Source organism: Lepisma saccharinum, chromosome 1 (genome assembly GCF_977018435.1).
Source record: "Lepisma saccharinum chromosome 1, izLepSacc3.1, whole genome shotgun sequence".
NCBI classification, from domain to species: domain Eukaryota; kingdom Metazoa; phylum Arthropoda; class Insecta; order Zygentoma; family Lepismatidae; genus Lepisma; species Lepisma saccharinum.
The window spans coordinates 163,902,679-163,923,876 of record NC_139229.1 but is presented as its reverse complement, the minus strand read 5'-3'; the positions used below and the strand labels follow the sequence as shown (position 1 = coordinate 163,923,876).

General features: G+C 37.3%; 2 protein-coding genes across 2 annotated transcripts in view; both read right to left on the bottom strand.

The window, feature by feature from the left end:
• Window positions 1-225: 225 nt before the first annotated feature.
• The window catches only part of Prp3 (pre-mRNA processing factor 3), a 61,818-nt gene continuing 40,845 nt past the window's right edge, over window positions 226-21,198 (bottom strand). Inside the window, exons 10-13 of the mRNA XM_083125372.1 lie at window positions 19,917-20,131; window positions 18,784-18,930; window positions 3,558-3,648; window positions 226-471 (exon numbers count right to left, since the gene is read on the bottom strand). Coding sequence (XP_082981498.1) covers window positions 319-471; window positions 3,558-3,648; window positions 18,784-18,930; window positions 19,917-20,131 — 606 coding nt within the window. The 3' untranslated portion in view covers window positions 226-318. The remainder of the gene's footprint in view (window positions 472-3,557; window positions 3,649-18,783; window positions 18,931-19,916; window positions 20,132-21,198) is intronic.
• LOC146003572 (zinc finger BED domain-containing protein 4-like) lies at window positions 6,942-13,992 on the bottom strand. Its single transcript, XM_083141872.1, has 2 exons — window positions 12,049-13,992; window positions 6,942-7,626 (listed from the first exon to the last, which is right to left on the bottom strand). Exons 1-2 carry the CDS (start codon window positions 13,542-13,544, stop codon window positions 7,149-7,151), a joined length of 1,974 nt encoding a protein of 657 aa, XP_082997998.1. The 5' UTR covers window positions 13,545-13,992; the 3' UTR covers window positions 6,942-7,148.

Genomic DNA, 21,198 nt, shown 5'->3' with positions numbered 1-21,198 from the left:
GCAAGCCTATACAAATAATGGTACTATTATTAGTAAAATCCTTATATGCTCACTGCTTTTTCTTTCTGCCTTCCTGCGATTTTTATGGCTGATATGTTCTACTACATCACTGTGATACCACTTATGTTACGTGTGATACAGTTGAAAAAATTACAAATATATGCATGCCTTTGTTCATGGGCATTCCCCAATTATATATGATCATAATGTGAATGAAAACTTAACTACTTATCAAAATACTGTATTCAGCAATATGCACAATTATTTACAAACAAAATAAATACATGGAAGAATGTTTTTATCACTTCACACTCACTATCAGACATCATCAGATACCTCCAAAACAGCACCACTATACGCCAAATCCCAGTACTGTTCAACACCATGCTTCTTGAAATGTTCTCTTGCAAATGTCTCTGTGGGACAAACTTTGAATTTCATTTCACCAAAATTCCTTTGCTTCATGCTTCCCTGGAAATATTAATATCAATATCAACAATAATAATAATAATAATACATGTTTCAGCTGATGAGATCCTGCTTATGTTGATCCCCCAGTTAAAGCTTGTCAAGATGTCAATTACATATATTTATTATGAATAGATATGGGAATGCATATTTCGTTTTTGACGAAAACACGAAATGTGAAATAACACATTGTAGTGATAATTTTTCATGTTTTTGAAAGGTGTGAGGTGTATTTTGCTACCATGTTTTGTCACAAAATAATGCAAAATAAACTGCAAAATGTGAAATAAACTCTTAAACATGAAATTTAGGGTTTATTTACCAATGTGACACCTTCAGAGCCTTCAGAGGTCTGAATTATCCTAAGAGTTATACAATTCACAGAAAATTTATTAAATCTGCTCTAAATATTTGAGAAGCAAATATGAATTCCTTTGCACAGGAATAAACTTAATACTCTGAAAACTATACAAAATGTGCTATTAGAAGTGTAATATATGAATTTTGTGTAATAAGTATAGTTTTTATATCAAAATTAGGTTTTTATTCAACATTTTAACACCGAAATGACTTTGATCCTGAAATATGCCCATTTTTTGTACCAAAATCTTGATCTTTTATTCACCTAAATATGTAGCTCTATGAATAGAATATAATACAACTATAAATTAAAAATTAAGACATATTCCAATATGTATCCTTTTTTTGCTATTTTTCTTTCTTTCTTTTCAATATTTCCCTTTTTATGTAATAGCATAAATGTTATTTTGTAATTTTCGTATACCAAATTTGGATGTAAACATACTTAGTGATAGAAAAGGCTACAAGGCCTTAACTTTGCCATGATAAACAAGATATAATTAATAAAGATAAATAAATAAGAAACATAAAGTTAAAACAAAAATTTTAAAAATACATATTTCAATAACCAGAGAAACATGGCAAATATAACTAGAAGCAAGATAATCGAAAAGGTAAAAAATATAATTTATGTATACACACACCAAGCAAATATCTGGTTAATATTCCCTAAAATTTATTAACTAAAGCGAATTCAATAAAAACTATAATGTTGATTCATTGTGGATTACAGTTTCATTCATGTGCACTAGAATTTTTGTTCGGTTTTGTAGAATACTTTGGATATAATTCCACGAGTGTTGAGTGGTAAATATTGTTTCATGCAGTTTATTCCAGGTTGACACAGTATTAGCACAAAATGTTGACTGGGAAGAGGCTGCATTACACTGACATGTATAATGTTTGTTATGCCCTTGGGTGGAGTATGGATGTATTTATATGGTTGATTTTTATATACTATAGAACCAATGGCCACTGAGAAAAGACAATAAACTGAAATGTCCATACAACATATCCACCTATTTTTTTTTTTAAAAAAATATGAACTTTTGAAAAATTAAAATAATATGGCAACAACATTAAATATAAAAAAAAGCAAATGTCAGTGTGAAAATGTTGATGTGTATGAGTTTTAATAGTGTTAACATATCACAATTAGCAGAATGAATTGTCCATAATGTGTGCCTAATAATATACACATGCAATGATATGACTTGAAGATCTCCTATTGATAAAAAATGAGATTCTATTTTCTTGTGTTACCAATCGTGGTAATGTATAAAAATACATGATCATAAACTACAGAAAAGAAAGCTAAAAAATGACAAATAAAAGTGACCAACAAGCAAACCTTATCTAGTTCTCACTAAAGAGAAACACACTACTATTACATTCAGCAATAGCACCCTTCAACTTCCATGCTCTATTTGTGACAAATATTTCTGCATTCCTCTGTGACAAAAGGGACTGGCATGCATGTGCCTCCCAAATATCCCCATATATACAACAACTACTACATTTTTTAAAATTAAATTTCAAAGCAGTAGTTAGGGAGGAATGAAAACTTTACTATTTTCCTATTTCTTCTACAGTGCGTTCGTTTTGGCTCTGAGCCGAAATAGCTCGCGACTGCAAAATGGCAAGGCACGATGTGGATGCTGGCATTTTCGACCCATGACATCCTGCTTATTGTTACACACATATCTTTAGCATGCAGAAAATTGTATTTATGTATATTGCATAATGAGTAATAACCTGTCTTATAAGAGTTGTTCAAAGTGGTGGCCAACAGCATTCACACATTCCCAGTATATTTGATAAAATTTAGATTGATATGTATTTGTTGTTTGCAAGTTGTTTTCTTGATATTCTTAACACACCAGGATGTATGCTGGGTAAAAAATACCCAGAAGAAAATTGCTTCTTAAGTCCGAATTTTAATTGTTTCAAAGCATGTAAACCATGTATGTGTCCTCACGGATTAAACACTATACGCACGTTGTCAGCGCAGTTACAGTGTTGTTATCGTTAACCATTCTGTGAAAGAAAATACCATCACATGACATGCAAAAATTATACGTTTAGGCACCCCAGAGTGCACAAGCTGTGTGAAGCATGCTTTGCAGGTGAAATTGTTGCTTGCTTATCAGTACAGTTGTGTTCCTTTTAGTGTGGAGGTGTAATTTTTCTGTTTAAGTGCGTGCAATTGTGCAGTCTCATAGATCACATCAGTGTTGGTTTTTTCTGTGTAATCCCAGTATGTGTTTAATTAGACTGTGAGATCATTGAAATGCCAGCAGATAAATTCACGTTAAAAGAAATAATTTTCATTTATGACACTTAAGTGAAAATCAAATCATGTTGAGACATTTGTAGGCAATTTATTATTTGTGGGGACCCCTAAAAATAGTCTGCAGAATCAATACCCACACTATAGATGAACTGAAAGAGAAACTCTTGCGTGTCAATCAAAATTTAATCAAAATATTCTGGGAATGTGTGAAGCAGTTGGCCACCATTTTGAACAACTTTTATAGCACAAGTTAGAACTCGTAATGTAATATAAATACAATTTTCTCCATGCTAAAGATATGTGCAGAAAAATAAGCAGGATGGGTTGAAAATGCCGGCATTCGCACCGTACCTTGCCATTCTGCAGTCATGTGCTATCTCGGCCAGGAGTCAAAACGAACGCATGGTATATCAGTTTCTTACAGTATTATTCTTACCTCCCATACAAGGTAGGCTTTATTTTCCAATTCATTCCCATCTGTATCTTTTATTGTATCTTCTTCCCACTTTATTCTATGCAGCATTAATCTGGAAATAAAAAAGGAGAAATAAACATAATTCTTATCTGCTTTTGAAGTGTACAATCTACATAAGTCTAAATGCCAAATGGGAGACCTGGGGTAGATGGTCTCTGGTGAAAATATTTCCTATCGTATCCTCAAATGAAGCAGCTTTGAGGTTCACCCAGCCTCTAGTAAAATGAGATCCAACAACAAAAAATCAAAATCTCTATATTTGTCATCATTGTTCACTCCTCAGGTTGAATACACTATATTGTCAACAATGACCGACACTCCCTGAACTGTAAGGAGGATTGCCCATACATAATCAATACACATCATGGCCACTAGAATGATTCATGATGAAGAGTGAGTGCACTGTAGACATGTATACCTCTGCCAGCAGTCAAAATGAGTGAATGACGTGAGCTCAAGGAGGCTGAACGAGGTATGATTATCAGCACCCACCAATTTGGGCATTCCATTCATGAGTTTTCGGACAGGTTCCAGATACGACAAGCAACAGTCAGTAATGTAGTGGCAAAATGGAAATGCAAGGGTGTTATAAACCCACACCTGCAACCCAGGAAGTACGCTTCATTGGACACTGGCTTTCGAATGACATCGGGAAGTGATGCCAGTACTTGTACCATCTGGTGAGAGGCGGTGGCACTGGGATTCCATTGGAGAACTGCAGCACATAAGCCTATGATCACTACCCGGAACGGAGCATGTATATTACAGTGATGCAAAGAACATCGCCAGTGATCTCTAGAACAATGGAACATTCTGTGGAGTGAAAATCACGCTATATGTTGTGGCAATCTGATGGATGTGTGTATGATTTAACTCTGTACCTTCAGTACATTAATTGTTTACATTATAAGTATGAATGTTTTATTTTTATTTTTTTTATGTTTATTCTTTCTACTGCAACAATGATGTTCAAGAAGTGTAAAGTATCAATTGTAATATTTTTTTTGTTATTTTTAAGGGTTTGTTGTAAGAACAGCCCGCGAGGCCGAAACACACCCTCTCAATAAAGACAATATCATATTATTATATTATTATTATGTGGACATGGAGAAATGGGTGGATAAAAATCAAGAATTTTATTTAAAAAAAAAACGAACATTTTTGATGATTTTCTTTTTTAATTAGCCTACTTAAAATTGCTTATATGGTTTTTGGCACCATACATATAGATATTATATAATTTCCTTTCTTTACTGAAAGCTTTTTCTGGTAAACGTCCCTGTAAAATACACTGCTCTCCATAAATTAAGCAACAAATGGTGATCATCTAATAGAATCAAATACAAGGCCGGAGGGTGTACATATTTTATTTGTAACGAAAGTGACCGTTGTCTGACACTAATAAGGGATATGATCCCTAATGCATTCGTTGCTTTCTTTCAGCGTGCCCACCACTGTTCTTCTCTTTCTCCAACTGTTTTCTCTTTTACCTCACATTTTCTTGTTGTTGCTTAATTTCTGGAGGGCAGTGTATTTGAACAGTTTGATTAAAGCTAATTGTTGATTATTGTTGGTTATTGATTTGCTTAATTTTACTTCACTTTTTGTGCCACTTTTGGCTAATTTGCAAAGATGGGGATGAGTGATGACATGAGGAAATTGATGAATAGACACTAACAAACATCCATGCCCAGGCCGGGATTCGAACCAGGAAGTTTAAAGCAAATAAAAAGTTAAATGTAAATATACATTTTTCTGTTTCTAATATTGTACATATGAACTATGGAAATGTTTGTTGAGTGTGTTAATGAAACTATAATAATTTCAGTAACTTTTCTTCCACTGACAACAAAATATTCTGGATGTACTATATAATTGTAACTTAAAATATTTTTTTATAGTCTTTGTAGCTGAATTTTGGCAATTTTTTTAAAATTATAGTTTGTAAAATATCAGCTGCTACGTTTATTTACAATTTAATGATAATGACACTATTTACAGTTTAACATGATTAGTATTTTGTGTAATTATTTTACACAAAATATTTGCTATTTTTGTCTGCGAAATTATTGAATTTTAAATCAAGTTAAGTGTGTTTGTACGGTTTACATATTATATTTACTTTTGTATGAGATTCACCCCTATCAGTACAAATATGTTTTAGTTCCTTTCTTAAAGCCTAATAAACACGATTAAATTATTACGACATTAATGTACTTTCATCAAAAGTGATTCTGATATCTACAAAATCCTTATGTATATTATTCTATAAAATTATTTCTTTAAAGTGATTTAAATCAATTCACCTTGATGGTGAATGACCGGGGATGGTTCTTACCGAAGTGGTCCCCATTTTGAAATTTGTGGGGGTGGAATCATGGTATGGTGTCGGTCTACTGGTTTGCTGCCTGAAACCCTGAATGCCGACGCCTATCACGCAATATTAGAGAACTCCATGCTCCCCACCTTGTAGAAACAGTTCGTTTCCATGACAACCTGCCAGTCATAAAGCAAGGGCCATAACCAAATGGTTTGACGACAAGGGAGTGAATTAACTTGACTGGCCACCCCAGAGCCCTGATCTCAACCCCATTGAACATCTATGGGATGCATTAGAGCGCTGGTTGCAATCCAGGCCAAACCGCTCACAGACCAGCAACCATCTGTTCGGCTTTTTGCAGGAGGCATGTGACTACCGGCCGACATTTACTGCACCCTTGAAGCGTAGAGGCTGTAATAGCGGACCTACCCATACTAACACCAGACCAGCTCAAGGTAAGCACATTCCTACAGGAATCCAGTCATTCTTGGCAATAGAGTGTAGTTGTGGAATTGAAGCTTCTGCATCCTATTGAACGGAAATTCCCAATCGTAAGAAACTATGACTACCCTGCTCCAGAGCAGATACTGAAAATCCTATACAGTATGTACATAAGTGTAACTAAGTACAGTAAAGCACATGTGTGTATGTGTGTGTGTGTGTGGGGGGGGGGAATAACTAAAATATAAAATGTGCACACCATGCTTTCATGGCACAGTGCAATCAAAAGGAGCCAGCTTTACCTTTATGTTAGTGATAGTTATATTTGGAATGACCATTTTTCCTTAGTACTGACTTGGGTTTTATTTAAAGTAGGGATGGGACGATATGAAATTTTTACCGATACCGATAAAGTACCGATATGAAATTTACCGATACCGATAACCGATATTCTACCGATCCGATATAAAGTAGTCGCTGTGTGGAGTGGTCAACTCGCAATCTCAACACCTTGTGCATGGTGTTCCTTCAATACAAAGTAGCAAGTATAGGAAAATTGGAATAATATACAGTCCTTCAATCAATATCTGAGAAAAATGTAAGTTATATTTAGAAATATTGATAAAAATACATCTATTAACTACACATATATAATATGCACTGTCTATCAACAAACTCTGGGGTATTGCATTGTTTACATTGATCTGAAAAATAAAAAATCAATTTTAATCACATTTAACATGCAGATATTTCAATTGGTTTTTCTTGAATGGAAAGAGAAATAACACAAACTAGTCCCACTTGAAGTCTACAACTGGCAGGTTCTTATTCAAAAATGTAAGTTGCTGAACCTTCTGTGGATTCAGTCTTGTGCGGTTTTTGTTGCAGATATATCCTGCTGTGCTGAATTGTCTTTCAGACGAAACTGAAGATGCTGGCACACCTAGGTATTTATTTGCCAAGTTTCTCAGAAGTGGATACTTGGTGTTTCCTTCCCAATAACCAAGGGCACTGTTACTGTGAGATATCAATGGTTCATTGAAGAAAGAGTCCATTTCAGCTTCCAGAGGAGATGTGGAACGTGTTTCACTATGGGTACACTCTTCAAGAAGTTGGGTACAAATACCCCAAAGTCCATATTCAGCATTGGACTGACTTGAAATCTGTTCATCATGGTTTCCACCAGTTTCCGTACATGAGGTAGAGGCTTCAAACTCTTGCTGTAGCAACTCTTTTACTAGAGTCGACTGTGATGCTTCTCTAAAAATCCTGTAAAATGAAATGAAAAAACTTTACTTCTGATGTGTATGAGCATGTACATTAGAAAAATGAACTTTTGCAATAATCCTACACTGAAAACTGCATTAATACTGTCCACACTTACTAATTTGAATTAGAAATTGAAAGACGTGTTAAATCATAATATTTTTGTTGGGTGGTGTATTTCAGATTTTATTTTGAGGGAACTAGTTCTATTTTTCAACAACCATTACTACAACTTCATCCCAGGGATGGAAACTAGTCAGTCAAAATTACTGACTTAACTCACCACAATACTGAAAAAAAACCTGCCTAATTACTGACTAGTTTAATTAAGGCCTAGCAATAAATTAGCCCTTTAAAAGAAATGGGCTTTACTTAGCCACCAGATCCCCATACAAGCCTTTACATGTTGTTTTTTTTTAATTAGAAAAATGCTTTAGAATACTGGAAACAGTTTTGGAAAGTAAATTTGAAGCATGGAGAAGCTAAGTAGCACAGTTAAAAGCTTCAAAAGCATTATTTACCAGATAAAGTAAGATTTGAAAAGTAGTGTACATGATTGTTTGCACTTCACAGTGAGAAGTTGTTCTCGGTTTACTCACGTCTTGGATACATAGTTCTATCATTATTTTTTTTCATGTGAGGCTCAACAGAGGGTTTTGTGCTTTACACTGAATCTTACGTGATCAGATGCTGAAATCATTTAGGGACATTTTAATACTAATAGCCCTAAACCTGAAACACCTAACCTAACAATGAAAGCATGGTAAGAATTTACTATTCCACAAACACATGTAACTTCTTAGTTTAGTCACTTTTAACATTCGTACTTATGTATCTGCTTCGCGGAACATTCTTGAAGGTGTATTCTCATTTTTTTTCATGAAAGTAATTTCAATTTTTCACATTACGAGTACTTCTTTATTTACGTAAGAAACAGTATGGCGCATACACCTTCGTACATCATCGCGAGTCGTGCTTGTATTTTGTCGATGCAGTGTTTCCAACCTTCGTAACCAAAAAATACTCATGAAGTTTTTATTTTTTTAAGCTTCTTCACATTATTTTACGAACACAATTTTAACTATGCTTGCCTAACCTAACCTTGCCGGAAATGGTTCGTGGGGCTATGCATGAATGGTTTCTGGGGCTATCCATCAATGGTTTGTGGGACTACTGTTTTTCAAGTACCCAATTACAAAATCCAGTGGATCTTTCACACCCGGTATGAATTTCACCACGCATCCATGATACATCATCTTTTCGGAAAACATCAGCATGGTTGGAAACCCTGCAATCAACAAAACACAAGCATGACAATCTACGGAGGTGTACGCGCCAAAGGCTATTGTGCGTCGAAGAATTACTTTTCAACAAAAATAATGGATTTCCGCTATGATACATTCCCACATGACAGAAAACACTTTCCAGACGTTAGACAATGCTACAGGAACTTATTACCGTAAGTAGTTTCTTGTGCAAAAATGAAGAAATCTGTTTGTGGAATAGTAAATTAGTACCGAAAGCATTTAGGTGTGTTCTATTAATGCTAAGAGTCCAAACCTGACTCACCTAACTGAAGAAAAGCATTTTGCAATGTAATTAATACCTCTTTGTACCCCAAGCACGTGAAGTAGATAGCAGCAGCCCAGATATACATATGAAAAGTGTAAATGAATGGTTGCTCATAAATACCAATGGCGTACCATGAGCATTTCGAGTGGGAATGCCAAGTCCAAAGTCCTTTTTGCCTAATAGATTACTTATGGGATTATTCAATATAAGCATTGTCTATTTGAAAGCAAAGTTTCATTGTGTTGCCTGAAGTTAGGCAGCTTCTGATAAAACATGATCCAGGCATATTTAAATGCTAGCAAATGAGATGCCTCACCATGCAACAAAGGTTTGTAAGACTGGTATTTTATAGCATTTTCTAATTAGGTTGTTCAACTCAGAACACCATACGCCATTCAGAGTCTTTTGCCCAAAAGATAGTACATGTGTAGCAAAACAATATTCTGTTTCTCTCAGCACACCCAGCTAACCAAGGAAACATTTCGGCATGATGCAAGTCATAAAAAAGCCTACCAGAATCATAAGCACTTCTAGAACAATAGTAGACGCATTATTATTGTGGATGATCTAACAATTGATTGATGTGGTTTATTTTACTTACTTTTTAACATTTTAAAGTAATTTCGTCCACAGATCAAAGAGTTTTGAAACAAATGCACAACACTTCCATTGACAAAATATAAAGGATTTAGATAGGATTAAAAATAAAATTTCATGATGATATATTAGTTTTGTAGGTTAAGTGGTAGAGCTGCCACAGGCTGAACTTCGCCCATGAATAAATAATCTCTATGTCTAGCCGTTCATATCACGAGGACTGAAAACTCTTGACGAAAACTTTTTTTTTCGCATCGCTGTTTGTGCGATAAATTACACAAAGAAGTTATAATATTGGAGTTTGGTAAAGTTATGTGAGTCATATTGGGTATTGTAGCATCACACAACACGAGCGCATATGGCACAAGGTTCAGATTCCACTTTAAACTGCACATTCAGTACCAACTAACCTTTCTGTGCATAAAGTGAACTTAAAACAAACTCAAGAAGTAATGTTCTGCTGTGGTCAAATGCAGGAACAAAAAAAAAATCAGAAACTGCTGTATTGTATTTTTTTGGTACTAGTTTACTATCCTTCGGACAGATTTCTTCATTTCTACAGAAGAAACTACTTAACGTAATAAGTTCCTGTAGCATTGTCTAACATCTGGAAGGTGTTTTGTGTGATGTGGGAATGTTTCATAGCGGAAATTCAACCATTGACGCATAGCCCCACGAACCATTTCCGCTAAGGTTAGGTTAGGTAGGGTCACAATGGGTTACAATAGTTAAAAATTGGTTTCGAAAAAAAATATGCGTAGCGCCACACACCATTCTCGCATAGCCCCAGACACCATTCTCACATAGCCCCACAAACCATTTGCGGAAACGTACGTTCTTCAGTTACAAAAACACTTTTTAAAAAAAAATTGATCAAAAAAACGTGAATACACGTTAAAAAATGATCCGTGAAGCAGATAGGTAAGTAGAAATGTCAATAATTGACGAAACTCAGAAGTTATAGGTGTCCGAAGGATAGTAAACATTTACCATTTTTTTTTATTTAGCACTGATTTATTGCCAGTTTTGGCAAATTGCCTTAATGAAGGCATAATTCAGAAATATATATATTTTTAAAAAAATCAGAAAAAAAGGAATTTGTGTATGATGACTGTTTTGATAATTTGAAGCCAAACTTAACTTCCAATTATTTACCAGTCACAATTTTGGTACTTTGAGACGTAACCTAATTCTTCTTGCTATTTGCGGGCATTATTTGCTGGGTTCTGATTAATAATACATAAAGTGACACCTTAGATAGCAGATACCTTTTTTCTATTCTTAATACATTTTGGAATTGGCTAGACTCTACTTTACGTCCTTATTGCCTTTTGGTGGTAACCGATGGGAGTTAACAACACTGCAGGTTCGTCTTTGTGTCCGCATTGTGAATGCATGTGCTTTGCTCATTTGCGTTCGCGGGGCATTGTGCGTGTGTATGATGCATGAAGAAGAACAGGTTCCTAAAAACTTGTAGATAGTGTAAAATACGTTTATCCCCAGTAATAATTTAGTCCATTGCTCAAAACCGTGCTTGCAGACAGCCGGCATCTCTTCGGGTAAGTACTTTTTTCTTTTTATACTTTCTGTTCACTATAGCCCCCGAAACCATGCATGGGTAGCTCCACAAACCATTCATGTTAGCTCCAAAAACCATGCACGGGTAGCTCCACGAACCATTCACGGGGACGAGGTATGCCTACGAGGTTAGGTAAGGCCTGTTACATTAGGTTCCATTAGCACTCATTTCCCTTCTAAATATGTGCTTCATCATCGAAAAATTTCCTCAGTACGTTCAATTACTCATATCCGAACAATATCCCTTTTGGTATGACTTGAGATGACCGGACCCCTCTCCGATTTTCTTCATATTTGACATACTCACTAATTGAGGCCTCCTAACCTTATTTTTGCTTATTTTGCAATTTCTAGATGTTCCCGACAAATTTTAACTTCAGATTCGTGATTAGGAGGCCTCAATTAGTGAGCATGCCAAATACGAAGAAAATCGGAGAGGGATCCGGTCATATCAAGTCGTTCCTCAGTTTTTATCAATTTCCTCCTCCAGGTAATTTAAGTTGTTGAATTCCTTATACAATAAGCTTTCCAATGATATATGACACGTATTTCTTAGGAAAAGGACATAAAGTAGAGTCTTACCTTGGAAATATGCAAAGGAAAAAAGAACAAATTTTGTAAAAAAGTGACAGGTATATAACAGAGAAGGTCCTTGTAAAGTTACTGATTTTTGCTTACCTTAATTTGTAGCGAGGATCCAGACTTGTTGCCTTCATGTAGACTTCTTTTGTCCCAGGCTGAAGTTCTTGAAATCGACGTTCTAGTGTTGATTTCAAATCTTCTGCTAAGTTCCTCACTCGGCGTTCAGATGCAAAACTGTTCATTGCCTGTACAACACTGTTCTTCATTGGGATTATATCTGATATCGATGTGCTATTACTGCTACATGATACAGTAGCTTCATGGAATATTTTCAACACCTTTACCAAACTCTCGATTAGGGTCCACTGTGATGACGATATTTCGACTGGGAGTGACAAAGATGATGTTACAATTGTTACAGAAAGTCTTTGTTCAAAGAAACGCTCCAACATAAGATACGTTGAATCCCATCTAGTGGGAACATCTTGGATTAAACTATGAGCTGGAAGTCCTAGATTTTCTTGGGTTTCCTTTAATTTTCTGGAGTCTTTTGGTGACATATGAAAGTGCGTTGCTATTCTCTTTACAATTTTAATAACCGAAGATATTTCAGTTTGACTTAGGCACTGGTTGACAACAAGCTGAAGCAAATGTGCCATGCATGGTATCCATATAGGTAATGGATCATCCAACAAACCTGCAGCACGTTTCATGTTGGGAGCATTGTCTGTAATGATTACTTTTACTGCCGAGGAAATTCCCCATTTATTAAAACATTCTTTGAGGTTTTCTGCAATATTGAGTCCAGTGTGACTTGTGCCACTGAAAGGCACTACTTCAAGATTTAAATTTATTAATTTAAAATTTGTGTCTATAAAGTGTGCTGTCACACTCAAAAAATCTTGCCCAGCAATTGAGGTCCACACATCTGTTGTTACAGCAATGAATGTACAAGTTTCCAGCATTATATGGACCTTCTGTGATACACGTTCATACATTTTAGGTATCAGTGAGGAAGACAATGCCTTCCGATTAAGTATCTGATACCGTGGTTCTAAAAAGTTGACAAACCTTCGAAATCCATCCTTTTCTACCGTTTGCATCGGTAACATGTCCAGAACAACCATTTCACATATTTTTCTATCAATTGCTATTGATTTTGGGTCATTTCTTGAATATTTTTTTTTCTTGTTTAACAAAGAGTCTATTGTCGGCTGCATGGTAAGTTTTGAATTGGTTTTTTGATATCCTGATAGCGTTTCACGGATAGCAAGAACAGATGAACTTGGGCCAGGTGTTGGTTCAAAAACATCACATTGCACATGCGGTACTTTATCTTCTTTTTCAGCATTATTTTCCCCGGAACTAGAGTTCTCACTTTCAGCAAATACTTCTTCACTATATAAATCTTTCAGCTTTCTCAGATGTGGAAGACATCGTTTCAAATGATATTGCATGTTAGACGTGGTATATGATTTTGTCGACTTCCCGCCTCTAGAAATTTCGGCAGAACAATGTTGACACACAACTTTAGAAACATCGGTTATTTTAATTTTAAAATGTTTCCACACTGTACTCTTCTCTTTTGGCATGTCTCTACGCAGAAACTTAACACAAAACAAAAAAAAAAAAAACCACACACAACAAAAAACGAACTTGGATAACTAGACACAAAAGTAGTGACGCGATGTATTCAACACGATGCACACAAACAAAGAGAGAGTAAAGAGAGCAGCAGGCCGAGTGAGCATGCAGCACAGTTGAGACAGTGTTTCCAACAACTGGACTGCAAAATTCGCTATTGTCGCTAGATCGGATATTTAAGTGTGTGCGGGATGGGGAATTTTTTTTAACCTACGAAACGAATGTTCTGGGTGGGTAAAAATTTTCCATTTTTCGTCTAAGTCGGGAAATTTACGAAGTGGGAAATGTTGAAATTCACCAGCATTGTGAATATCTCGAATTCTAATCATTACTTTCCCCTCAAGTAATTGTTTTTGCATTTCTGGAATAAAAATTGCTATTTTCAAGAAATGCCACTTCTGAAGTCTGTATCGAGATTCCCCCCCCCCCCCCCGGCCGATCCGGGAACAGACTTTCTCGAGTTCCTGCACACACCCAGAAATGTGCTTTAAAAATGTGAAATGCAATGCAAAAATAGGCTATTCTAACTCTGAGAGAATTTTAATATAATTCGACATCAGTAACGGCACACCAAAAAATATTAATGTCGAGGTGGGAGAAATTCCCACGGGAGCAGACAAATTTAATATCTCTAAATGTTACGTGCAAAATTCATTTTCAATATGAAAGTTCACGAATTATTCAATTTTCCTTCTCTGTAGGACAGCTGCCGACTAAGGAGAGTTGCGTGTGGGTGGGTGTGTTTGGGGGGGGGGGTGATCCGCCTCTGTTTGGCACCATCAGTTTTTTTATTAGTGCTTTTTCCAAAAGAAAATGCAATTTTATTTACTACGTTTGAATCTTGGAGCACCTTTCCATGTGGAGTGAAATCAAACCAAAAGGAGCATAACAGTTGCGGAAATTGAAAACATATAAACGGGATAATTGGAATGTTCTATCAGTAGCAGCCGATTTTCACAGAACCTGGATTCCACTTGAGGCCATTATCACTAGTTTCGATTCAGTCGGCTCAGGTGTACTACCTGCATTACTGACAATTTTCAACTGCCACAAAATGAAAATATCCCCTTTCCCTGTTCCTAGTGGAAGTTTCGTTCATATGGCAATACTGCGTGACTACTGCGATAAGTTTGTTCTCTCTTGCTTCCCCTTTCTTGCGCTCGAGTGCCACGTTGCCATCTGAATAGATTCCTGCCCTTCCTTTGTTGTCAAACCTTTATCAAGGTCAAATATTATGTCTAGTTTTTCTGTGTCCGTTTTTCTCTTTCATGACGATACAAACACTTGCTATCGAATAAAGGAAACAACTATATGTTGAAGAACGACGCACAATTTGGCAACGCATGGCCAACAACTGGCTTGCAAATCTTCCATGCTCCCTCCCCTCTGCTCGCTTCTCTGTCTAGAAAGCGGTATATCTGGTCGCACACCAAATCGAACACAAGCCCCACCCCTCCGTGGTCTGACGTCACGGCAAATTTATTCATTGTGAAGATTTCTTAGCATTAACACACGGAACTTTTCATGATGTAACAAGTCGAAGGGAGCAAACAGCGGTGAAGTTGCGGGTGCGAAAAGTGAGATCCCTCAATCAAGCTGTGCGTGCGTAGCATGTATTTCTTGTCAACCTGCTCGAAGATGTACGCAAATGTATGGTAGCGAAGACTTCATTACCTTTCAATGAGAAAGCATGAATGTGAGTTTTGGAACTGGTTTATTGACTGCAATTGCTTATGGTCGGATTCATTCTGCACACCGTTCCTCTAAAAAAATATATAGCAGTTAACTTGACAACATGAACGTGAGATTTGGAACCGATTTGCCGGCTGCAGTTTTTTACGATTGTCTTCGTTATGAATATTACTCCGCTAAAAAAAAAAGTTAAATTGAAAGATTCCTGCGGTCTGTTTTCAGAGGAATATATGAGGAATTCTGTGACCTTGTTAATTTTCTTCCATGAAAGGGAAATAATTACAGAATTCTGTCAACTTTTGAAAAAAAAAAAAATATCGGATCGGTAAAATTATCGGTAAATAAACCGATATGCCGATATACCGATATGCTTATATCGGCCGATACCGATAGAGTACCGATTAATCGGTCCCATCCCTAATTTAAAGTAATGTCTGAAGTTCATACTGTGTCACATTAATTTCACATCTGTCTAATACATAATTTTGGATGCAAGCACAGCTATATTAATGTACAGTAGTGGCATTCTGGACACTTTTAGTAAAATGTTAATTTTTAAAAAATCTCGAATGTAAAAACTATATTCTGTATAGAAATATTAAACAAGTTTAAATGACATCGTTCAGTAACTTCAATAATTGCATCTGAGTGCAGCATTGTAGTCTATTATTGTTATTGTTATTTTCAACCAACAGAAAGCTTGTGTGCGATTGTTGTATAGTAGGTCAACTGGGAGCATCATTGTTGTACATTGTTCAGTAGCTTCAAGAATTTCATCTTACTGCAACATTGTTCTCTGATTATTGGTATTTTCTGTATTGTACTGTGGGTTAAGTGTGAGCTTCATTGTTTGCAGCAGTTGGGAAGTTGACCTACTATGCAACAATCGTTGGTTGAAAATAACAATAACAATTATAATCAGACTACAATGCTGCACTCAGATGCAATTATTGAAGTTACTGAACGATGTCATTTAAACTTGTTTAATATTTCTATACAGAATATAGTTTCTACATTTGAGATTTTTAAAAAAATAACATTTTACTAAAAGTGTCCAGAAGTAAAGCCACTACTGTAATTTGCAAATCAATTGCATAAATGCTCACATGATTATTATATAACACGTTAATGTAAATAGCAATGTTGTAATAAAAATCCATAATGTGATTTTATAAATTTCCTCAATAATATTTCAATTTTAAAAGTTCCCACATGGTTATCTTCAGTAGAGCAAAAAAAAATATTTTATTCATACTTGTATGACAGTCAAAAAGAATAAGAGATCAGATAGTGCATGCGCTTCTGTGGTTGGAAGTTTAGCATGTCTGCTTGCAGTTACAACAGGCCTGGGCAGGTTCAGACATGAAGTGTTGTTGCTGTTCCACTTCAGTTCGACATAAGTATCCGTCATTTAACGCATTATTGCAATTTGAGTAGAAGACATTGGAGGATGAGCAGCACAGTGACTGGCCTTCCACATGCAGAAGCAAGGAAATGATTTAACCAATTGTTGTGCAGAAATACTATGCTGAGAAAAACATTCCTGTCTTTGCCCAAACATCATACTCTCCAGATCTCCCTCCAAGTTGACTTTTGGCCATTGCCTTCATTGTCTCTGGCTCTCGATCTGAGGTGACTTTTGGGTGCTCCCTACTCATGGGAACACGTTTCGCAACCAACAACGACATCGAAGTGAATGTGACAGCTGAACTTCGGAATATTTCAAAAGAAGCTCCGTCCGCGCGCGCGCGCGCGCGCGTGCGTGCGTGCGTGCGTGCGTGCGTGCGTGCGTGCGTGCGTGCGTGCGTGCGTGCGTGCGTGCGTGCGTGCGTGCGTGCGTGCGTGCGTGCGTGCGTGCGTGCGTGCGTGCGTGCGTGCGTGCGTGCGTGCGTGCGTGCGTGCGTGCGTGCGTGCGTGCGTGCGTGCGTGCGTGCGTGCGTGCGTGCGTGCGTGCGTGCGTGCGTGCGTGCGTGCGTGCGTGCGTGCGTGCGTGCGTGCGTGCGTGCGTGCGTGCGTGCGTGCGTGCGTGCGTGCGTGCGTGCGTGCGTGCGTGCGTGCGTGCGTGCGTGCGTGCGTGCGTGCGTGCGTGCGTGCGTGCGTGCGTGCGTGCGTGCGTGCGTGCGTGCGTGCGTGCGTGCGTGCGTGCGTGCGTGCGTGCGTGCGTGCGTGCGTGCGTGCGTGCGTGCGTGCGTGCGTGCGTGCGTGCGTGCGTGCGTGCGTGCGTGCGTGCGTGCGTGCGTGCGTGCGTGCGTGCGTGCGTGCGTGCGTGCGTGCGTGCGTGCGTGCGTGCGTGCGTGCGTGCGTGCGTGCGTGCGTGCGTGCGTGCGTGCGTGCGTGCGTGCGTGCGTGCGTGCGTGCGTGCGTGCGTGCGTGCGTGCGTGCGTGCGTGCGTGCGTGCGTGCGTGCGTGCGTGCGTGCGTGCGTGCGTGCGTGCGTGCGTGCGTGCGTGCGTGCGTGCGTGCGTGCGTGCGTGCGTGCGTGCGTGCGTGCGTGCGTGCGTGCGTGCGTGCGTGCGTGGGTGTGTGTGTGCGCGCGCGCGCGCGCGCCCCCCCCCCCCCCCCCCATGCAAAAGCCCTACTTTGGAGGTGATTAGTGAGCATTGTCATGTCCTACCATGTATTTTGCAATATAACAATTCAGGGAACTTTTGGAGTGGCCCTGGCCCTTGTATTTCCTTTTAAAGTGAATAACAATGTGTATAGGTTTTGGCAATTTGTTTAATCTTGATGGTTTGATTTGTTCTTTAATGTTCTATAAAATGGTGTATATGTTTTGGAATAAGGCAATTAAAGATTTTGTGGAGAGGGAAGATATATGTGTGTGTATTCTCAACTGTCATTACTTCCACATTAGCAATTTGCATTATTGTCAACAGAGTACGAAACCTGTTAATGTTAGTTCCAATTGTGTTCTAGTGTATTTAACCTTGAAATTGTTACTAATTTTGGTAATCTAAATTCTGTGTTGGTTTGTACCACTGTTGATATGCTTTGCACTATTTGGTGTTCTAGAAATTGTTAGGGGAGTAAGAAGCATGATCACAGTTCCTGAGTCATAGGTTTGATGATATTGTGAACACCAATACATACATCTGGAATCAAAAAGTGACTATGTGTGAATCAAAAAGTGAGTGTCTATTCATGTGCAAAACTTTGAGGAAAATAAAGTTTAGCTTCAAATATATTCTCGATATCTGTAATTCATTCTGCACCACAGATTCCTTCTAGAATCACTCCAAGTACCCCAGGTCTACAACAGAGAGAAAGATGCAGTACCTCAACCAATGTTATGAGACGACTGTCATTGTGCTACCAGTGACTAGCTGAGGTGAGTTACCAGTGTTTGTGAAGTACAGCTTCACCTATCTCCATCATCATCACAAAATAATACCTTTTCATGGGATCATAATATAAATTTTAAATTAACTTAGGAAAAGGGAAGAGAATTAAAATTTGTTCACGATGAATGCATATTTGCATGCAATGTATGTCATACCTTTTATATTTTTTCTGTTGTTTTGGTCCACCTTCCACAACAACAACATTACAGTCTTTGAATAGGACAACACAACCAGTCATGAATAACTGTTTAGCATTTGTTTCAACTTTAAACTTCTTTGATGCATTGGACAAGTCTTTAACCCTGAAATGAAAAAATAATAATAATAATAATAATTTGTTTTGGAATGTACTTGCACACAACAAGAATCAGGAAGTTGTACACCTTAATATTTCACCATGAAAAAATAAATACTAATTCAGATTACTCTTACTTCACACTCCTTCAAGAGTAATGGACAGTGATCCATAATACCAAATACTAATACAGCTGAGCCAATACCATTTTGAACAAATAGAGATACCAAAGGAATACTGTTACCGATTTCTAACAATATCAATACCCTTAAAGTAGATCAGAACATTTATAAATTTTAACATGTAAGTATGCTACTGGAGTTTTATTTTTAAACATTCTTAATTTCACGTATGCAATAGTCAGAATATTACAATAGCTGTCATTTAATTACAAAATCCTGCAAAATACCCAAACTCCAGGAAATTATCATACCAGTGACTAAATTTTAACCAACACTTTTAGATACCACATGGGGATCTATAATGGCTCAGCCCTGCTACTTAACAAGCAAAGATAGAGGATGTGACATTAATTCTAACAAATAATAATTCATAAGAACAAAAAAGCAAAAATTTAAGAAGAAATATTAACGTCTAAAAATGTGTGCAAACCTTTGAAATAGGCTTCTATAAACATGCTTCACCCAATCAGAATGTACTATATGAAATTATATCATAACCTGTTTAATATGCAGGAGAAATTGTAAACAAAGTTGCAATAACTTACTTACGTGAAATTTAGAAGATTTCGTACTTCCGCGTTGCACAATTTAATGGTTCAATCCTATTAATTTCGAAGATCCACTGTCTTCATTCACAAAAGGGTGAATGAAGACAGTGGATCTTCGAAATTAATAGGATTGAACCATTAAATTGTGCAACGCGGAAGTACGAAATCTTCTAAATTTCACGTAAGTAATTTTAAACCGCGTTTACCGCAACCACCATGAAAGTTGCAATAGTAAATAAAGTTATCTCCTGTTGATGCCATACCTGTAAACAGCTACACTAACACCTAGTGAGGTATCCTCCTTTAGTTTCCGAACTTTCTTCTCTCTCCTCTGTTCTGCTGTTAGCTTCCGAGCTGCATTAGCTTCCTCATGAGCCTTCTGCCGCTTCGCCATTTGATCTCTAACATGTGCCTCGATCTTTGTGGGGTCCTGAACTGCTTCAGTGCCCAAAACACGCATTAAATTAGACATCCTAAGCTGAAAAATTTTAAAACACAATTATAAACCCCAAATGAGCTGTGATGGTCAAATTGATATGGTGTAAAGTCTATCATGCAGGAGAGATCTGGGTTCGACTCCAGGGTGAGTAGTCTGAAGTAGGAATTTTATTGTGTCCATTCATAAGTGGTTTGACCCTTTACAGTAAAAGCAGCCAATCACCACATCTACTATTACCAAGATACCAGCCAGCCCCCATGGCGGAGTGGTTAGTACATTGCGCTATGATGCCAGGGGTCCCGGGTTCGAATCCTGGCCTGGGCATGGATGTTTGTGAGTCTCCATTCATCAATTTCATCATATCATCACTCATCCCCATCTTTGCAAATTAGCCAAAAGTGGCACAAAAGGCAAAGTAGATTAAATCAAATCAAACCAAGATACCAAGATTGAAAATATTCAAAGTTAAATCGAAACCATAAACAGAAGAATTTTTAATGAGGAAAAAATTTGTACATTTGAACACATGTCAATATTTGTATTAAGTGGATACACCTAGAACAATATAAAGCAAAATATGTCTGTATAAATGGACAGAATTTCTGCTATATTTATAGAAAATTTTGAAATCAGTTCAAATATTTATTTAACGAATACATAACGTTTTGGTAAATGTATCTGTTCATGTCCTAAACCATTTGCCAACTCTGCTGAGATGATATATATTCTGACACACTTGTCTACTTGCAAAATTAATTATTTAATTTCAAATATATACACAAAATTATACATGCATTAACAGGTACGACCCTCATCAGTCATTCAGCAGGTGAACCTCATTTGACAAATGCTATTCAAGTTTAATACTGTACATGACTAGGGATGCAGGGTGAAGTACTCTTGCTTCCTGCTGTACATTGCATCTGGTAGCCTCCGTCTTCTACAATGCATCTACTTGCATAGAAGGATTGCATGGGTACAATTGAATTGAATTGTTGTCTGAAGTACACTTTAAGCAAAGATACGTTAATCGGGACTGGGCCTACAGTTTAAAGTGGGATAAGAAGCACTTTGCAATGTGCCTCCACTGGGTATCAAACCCAGGA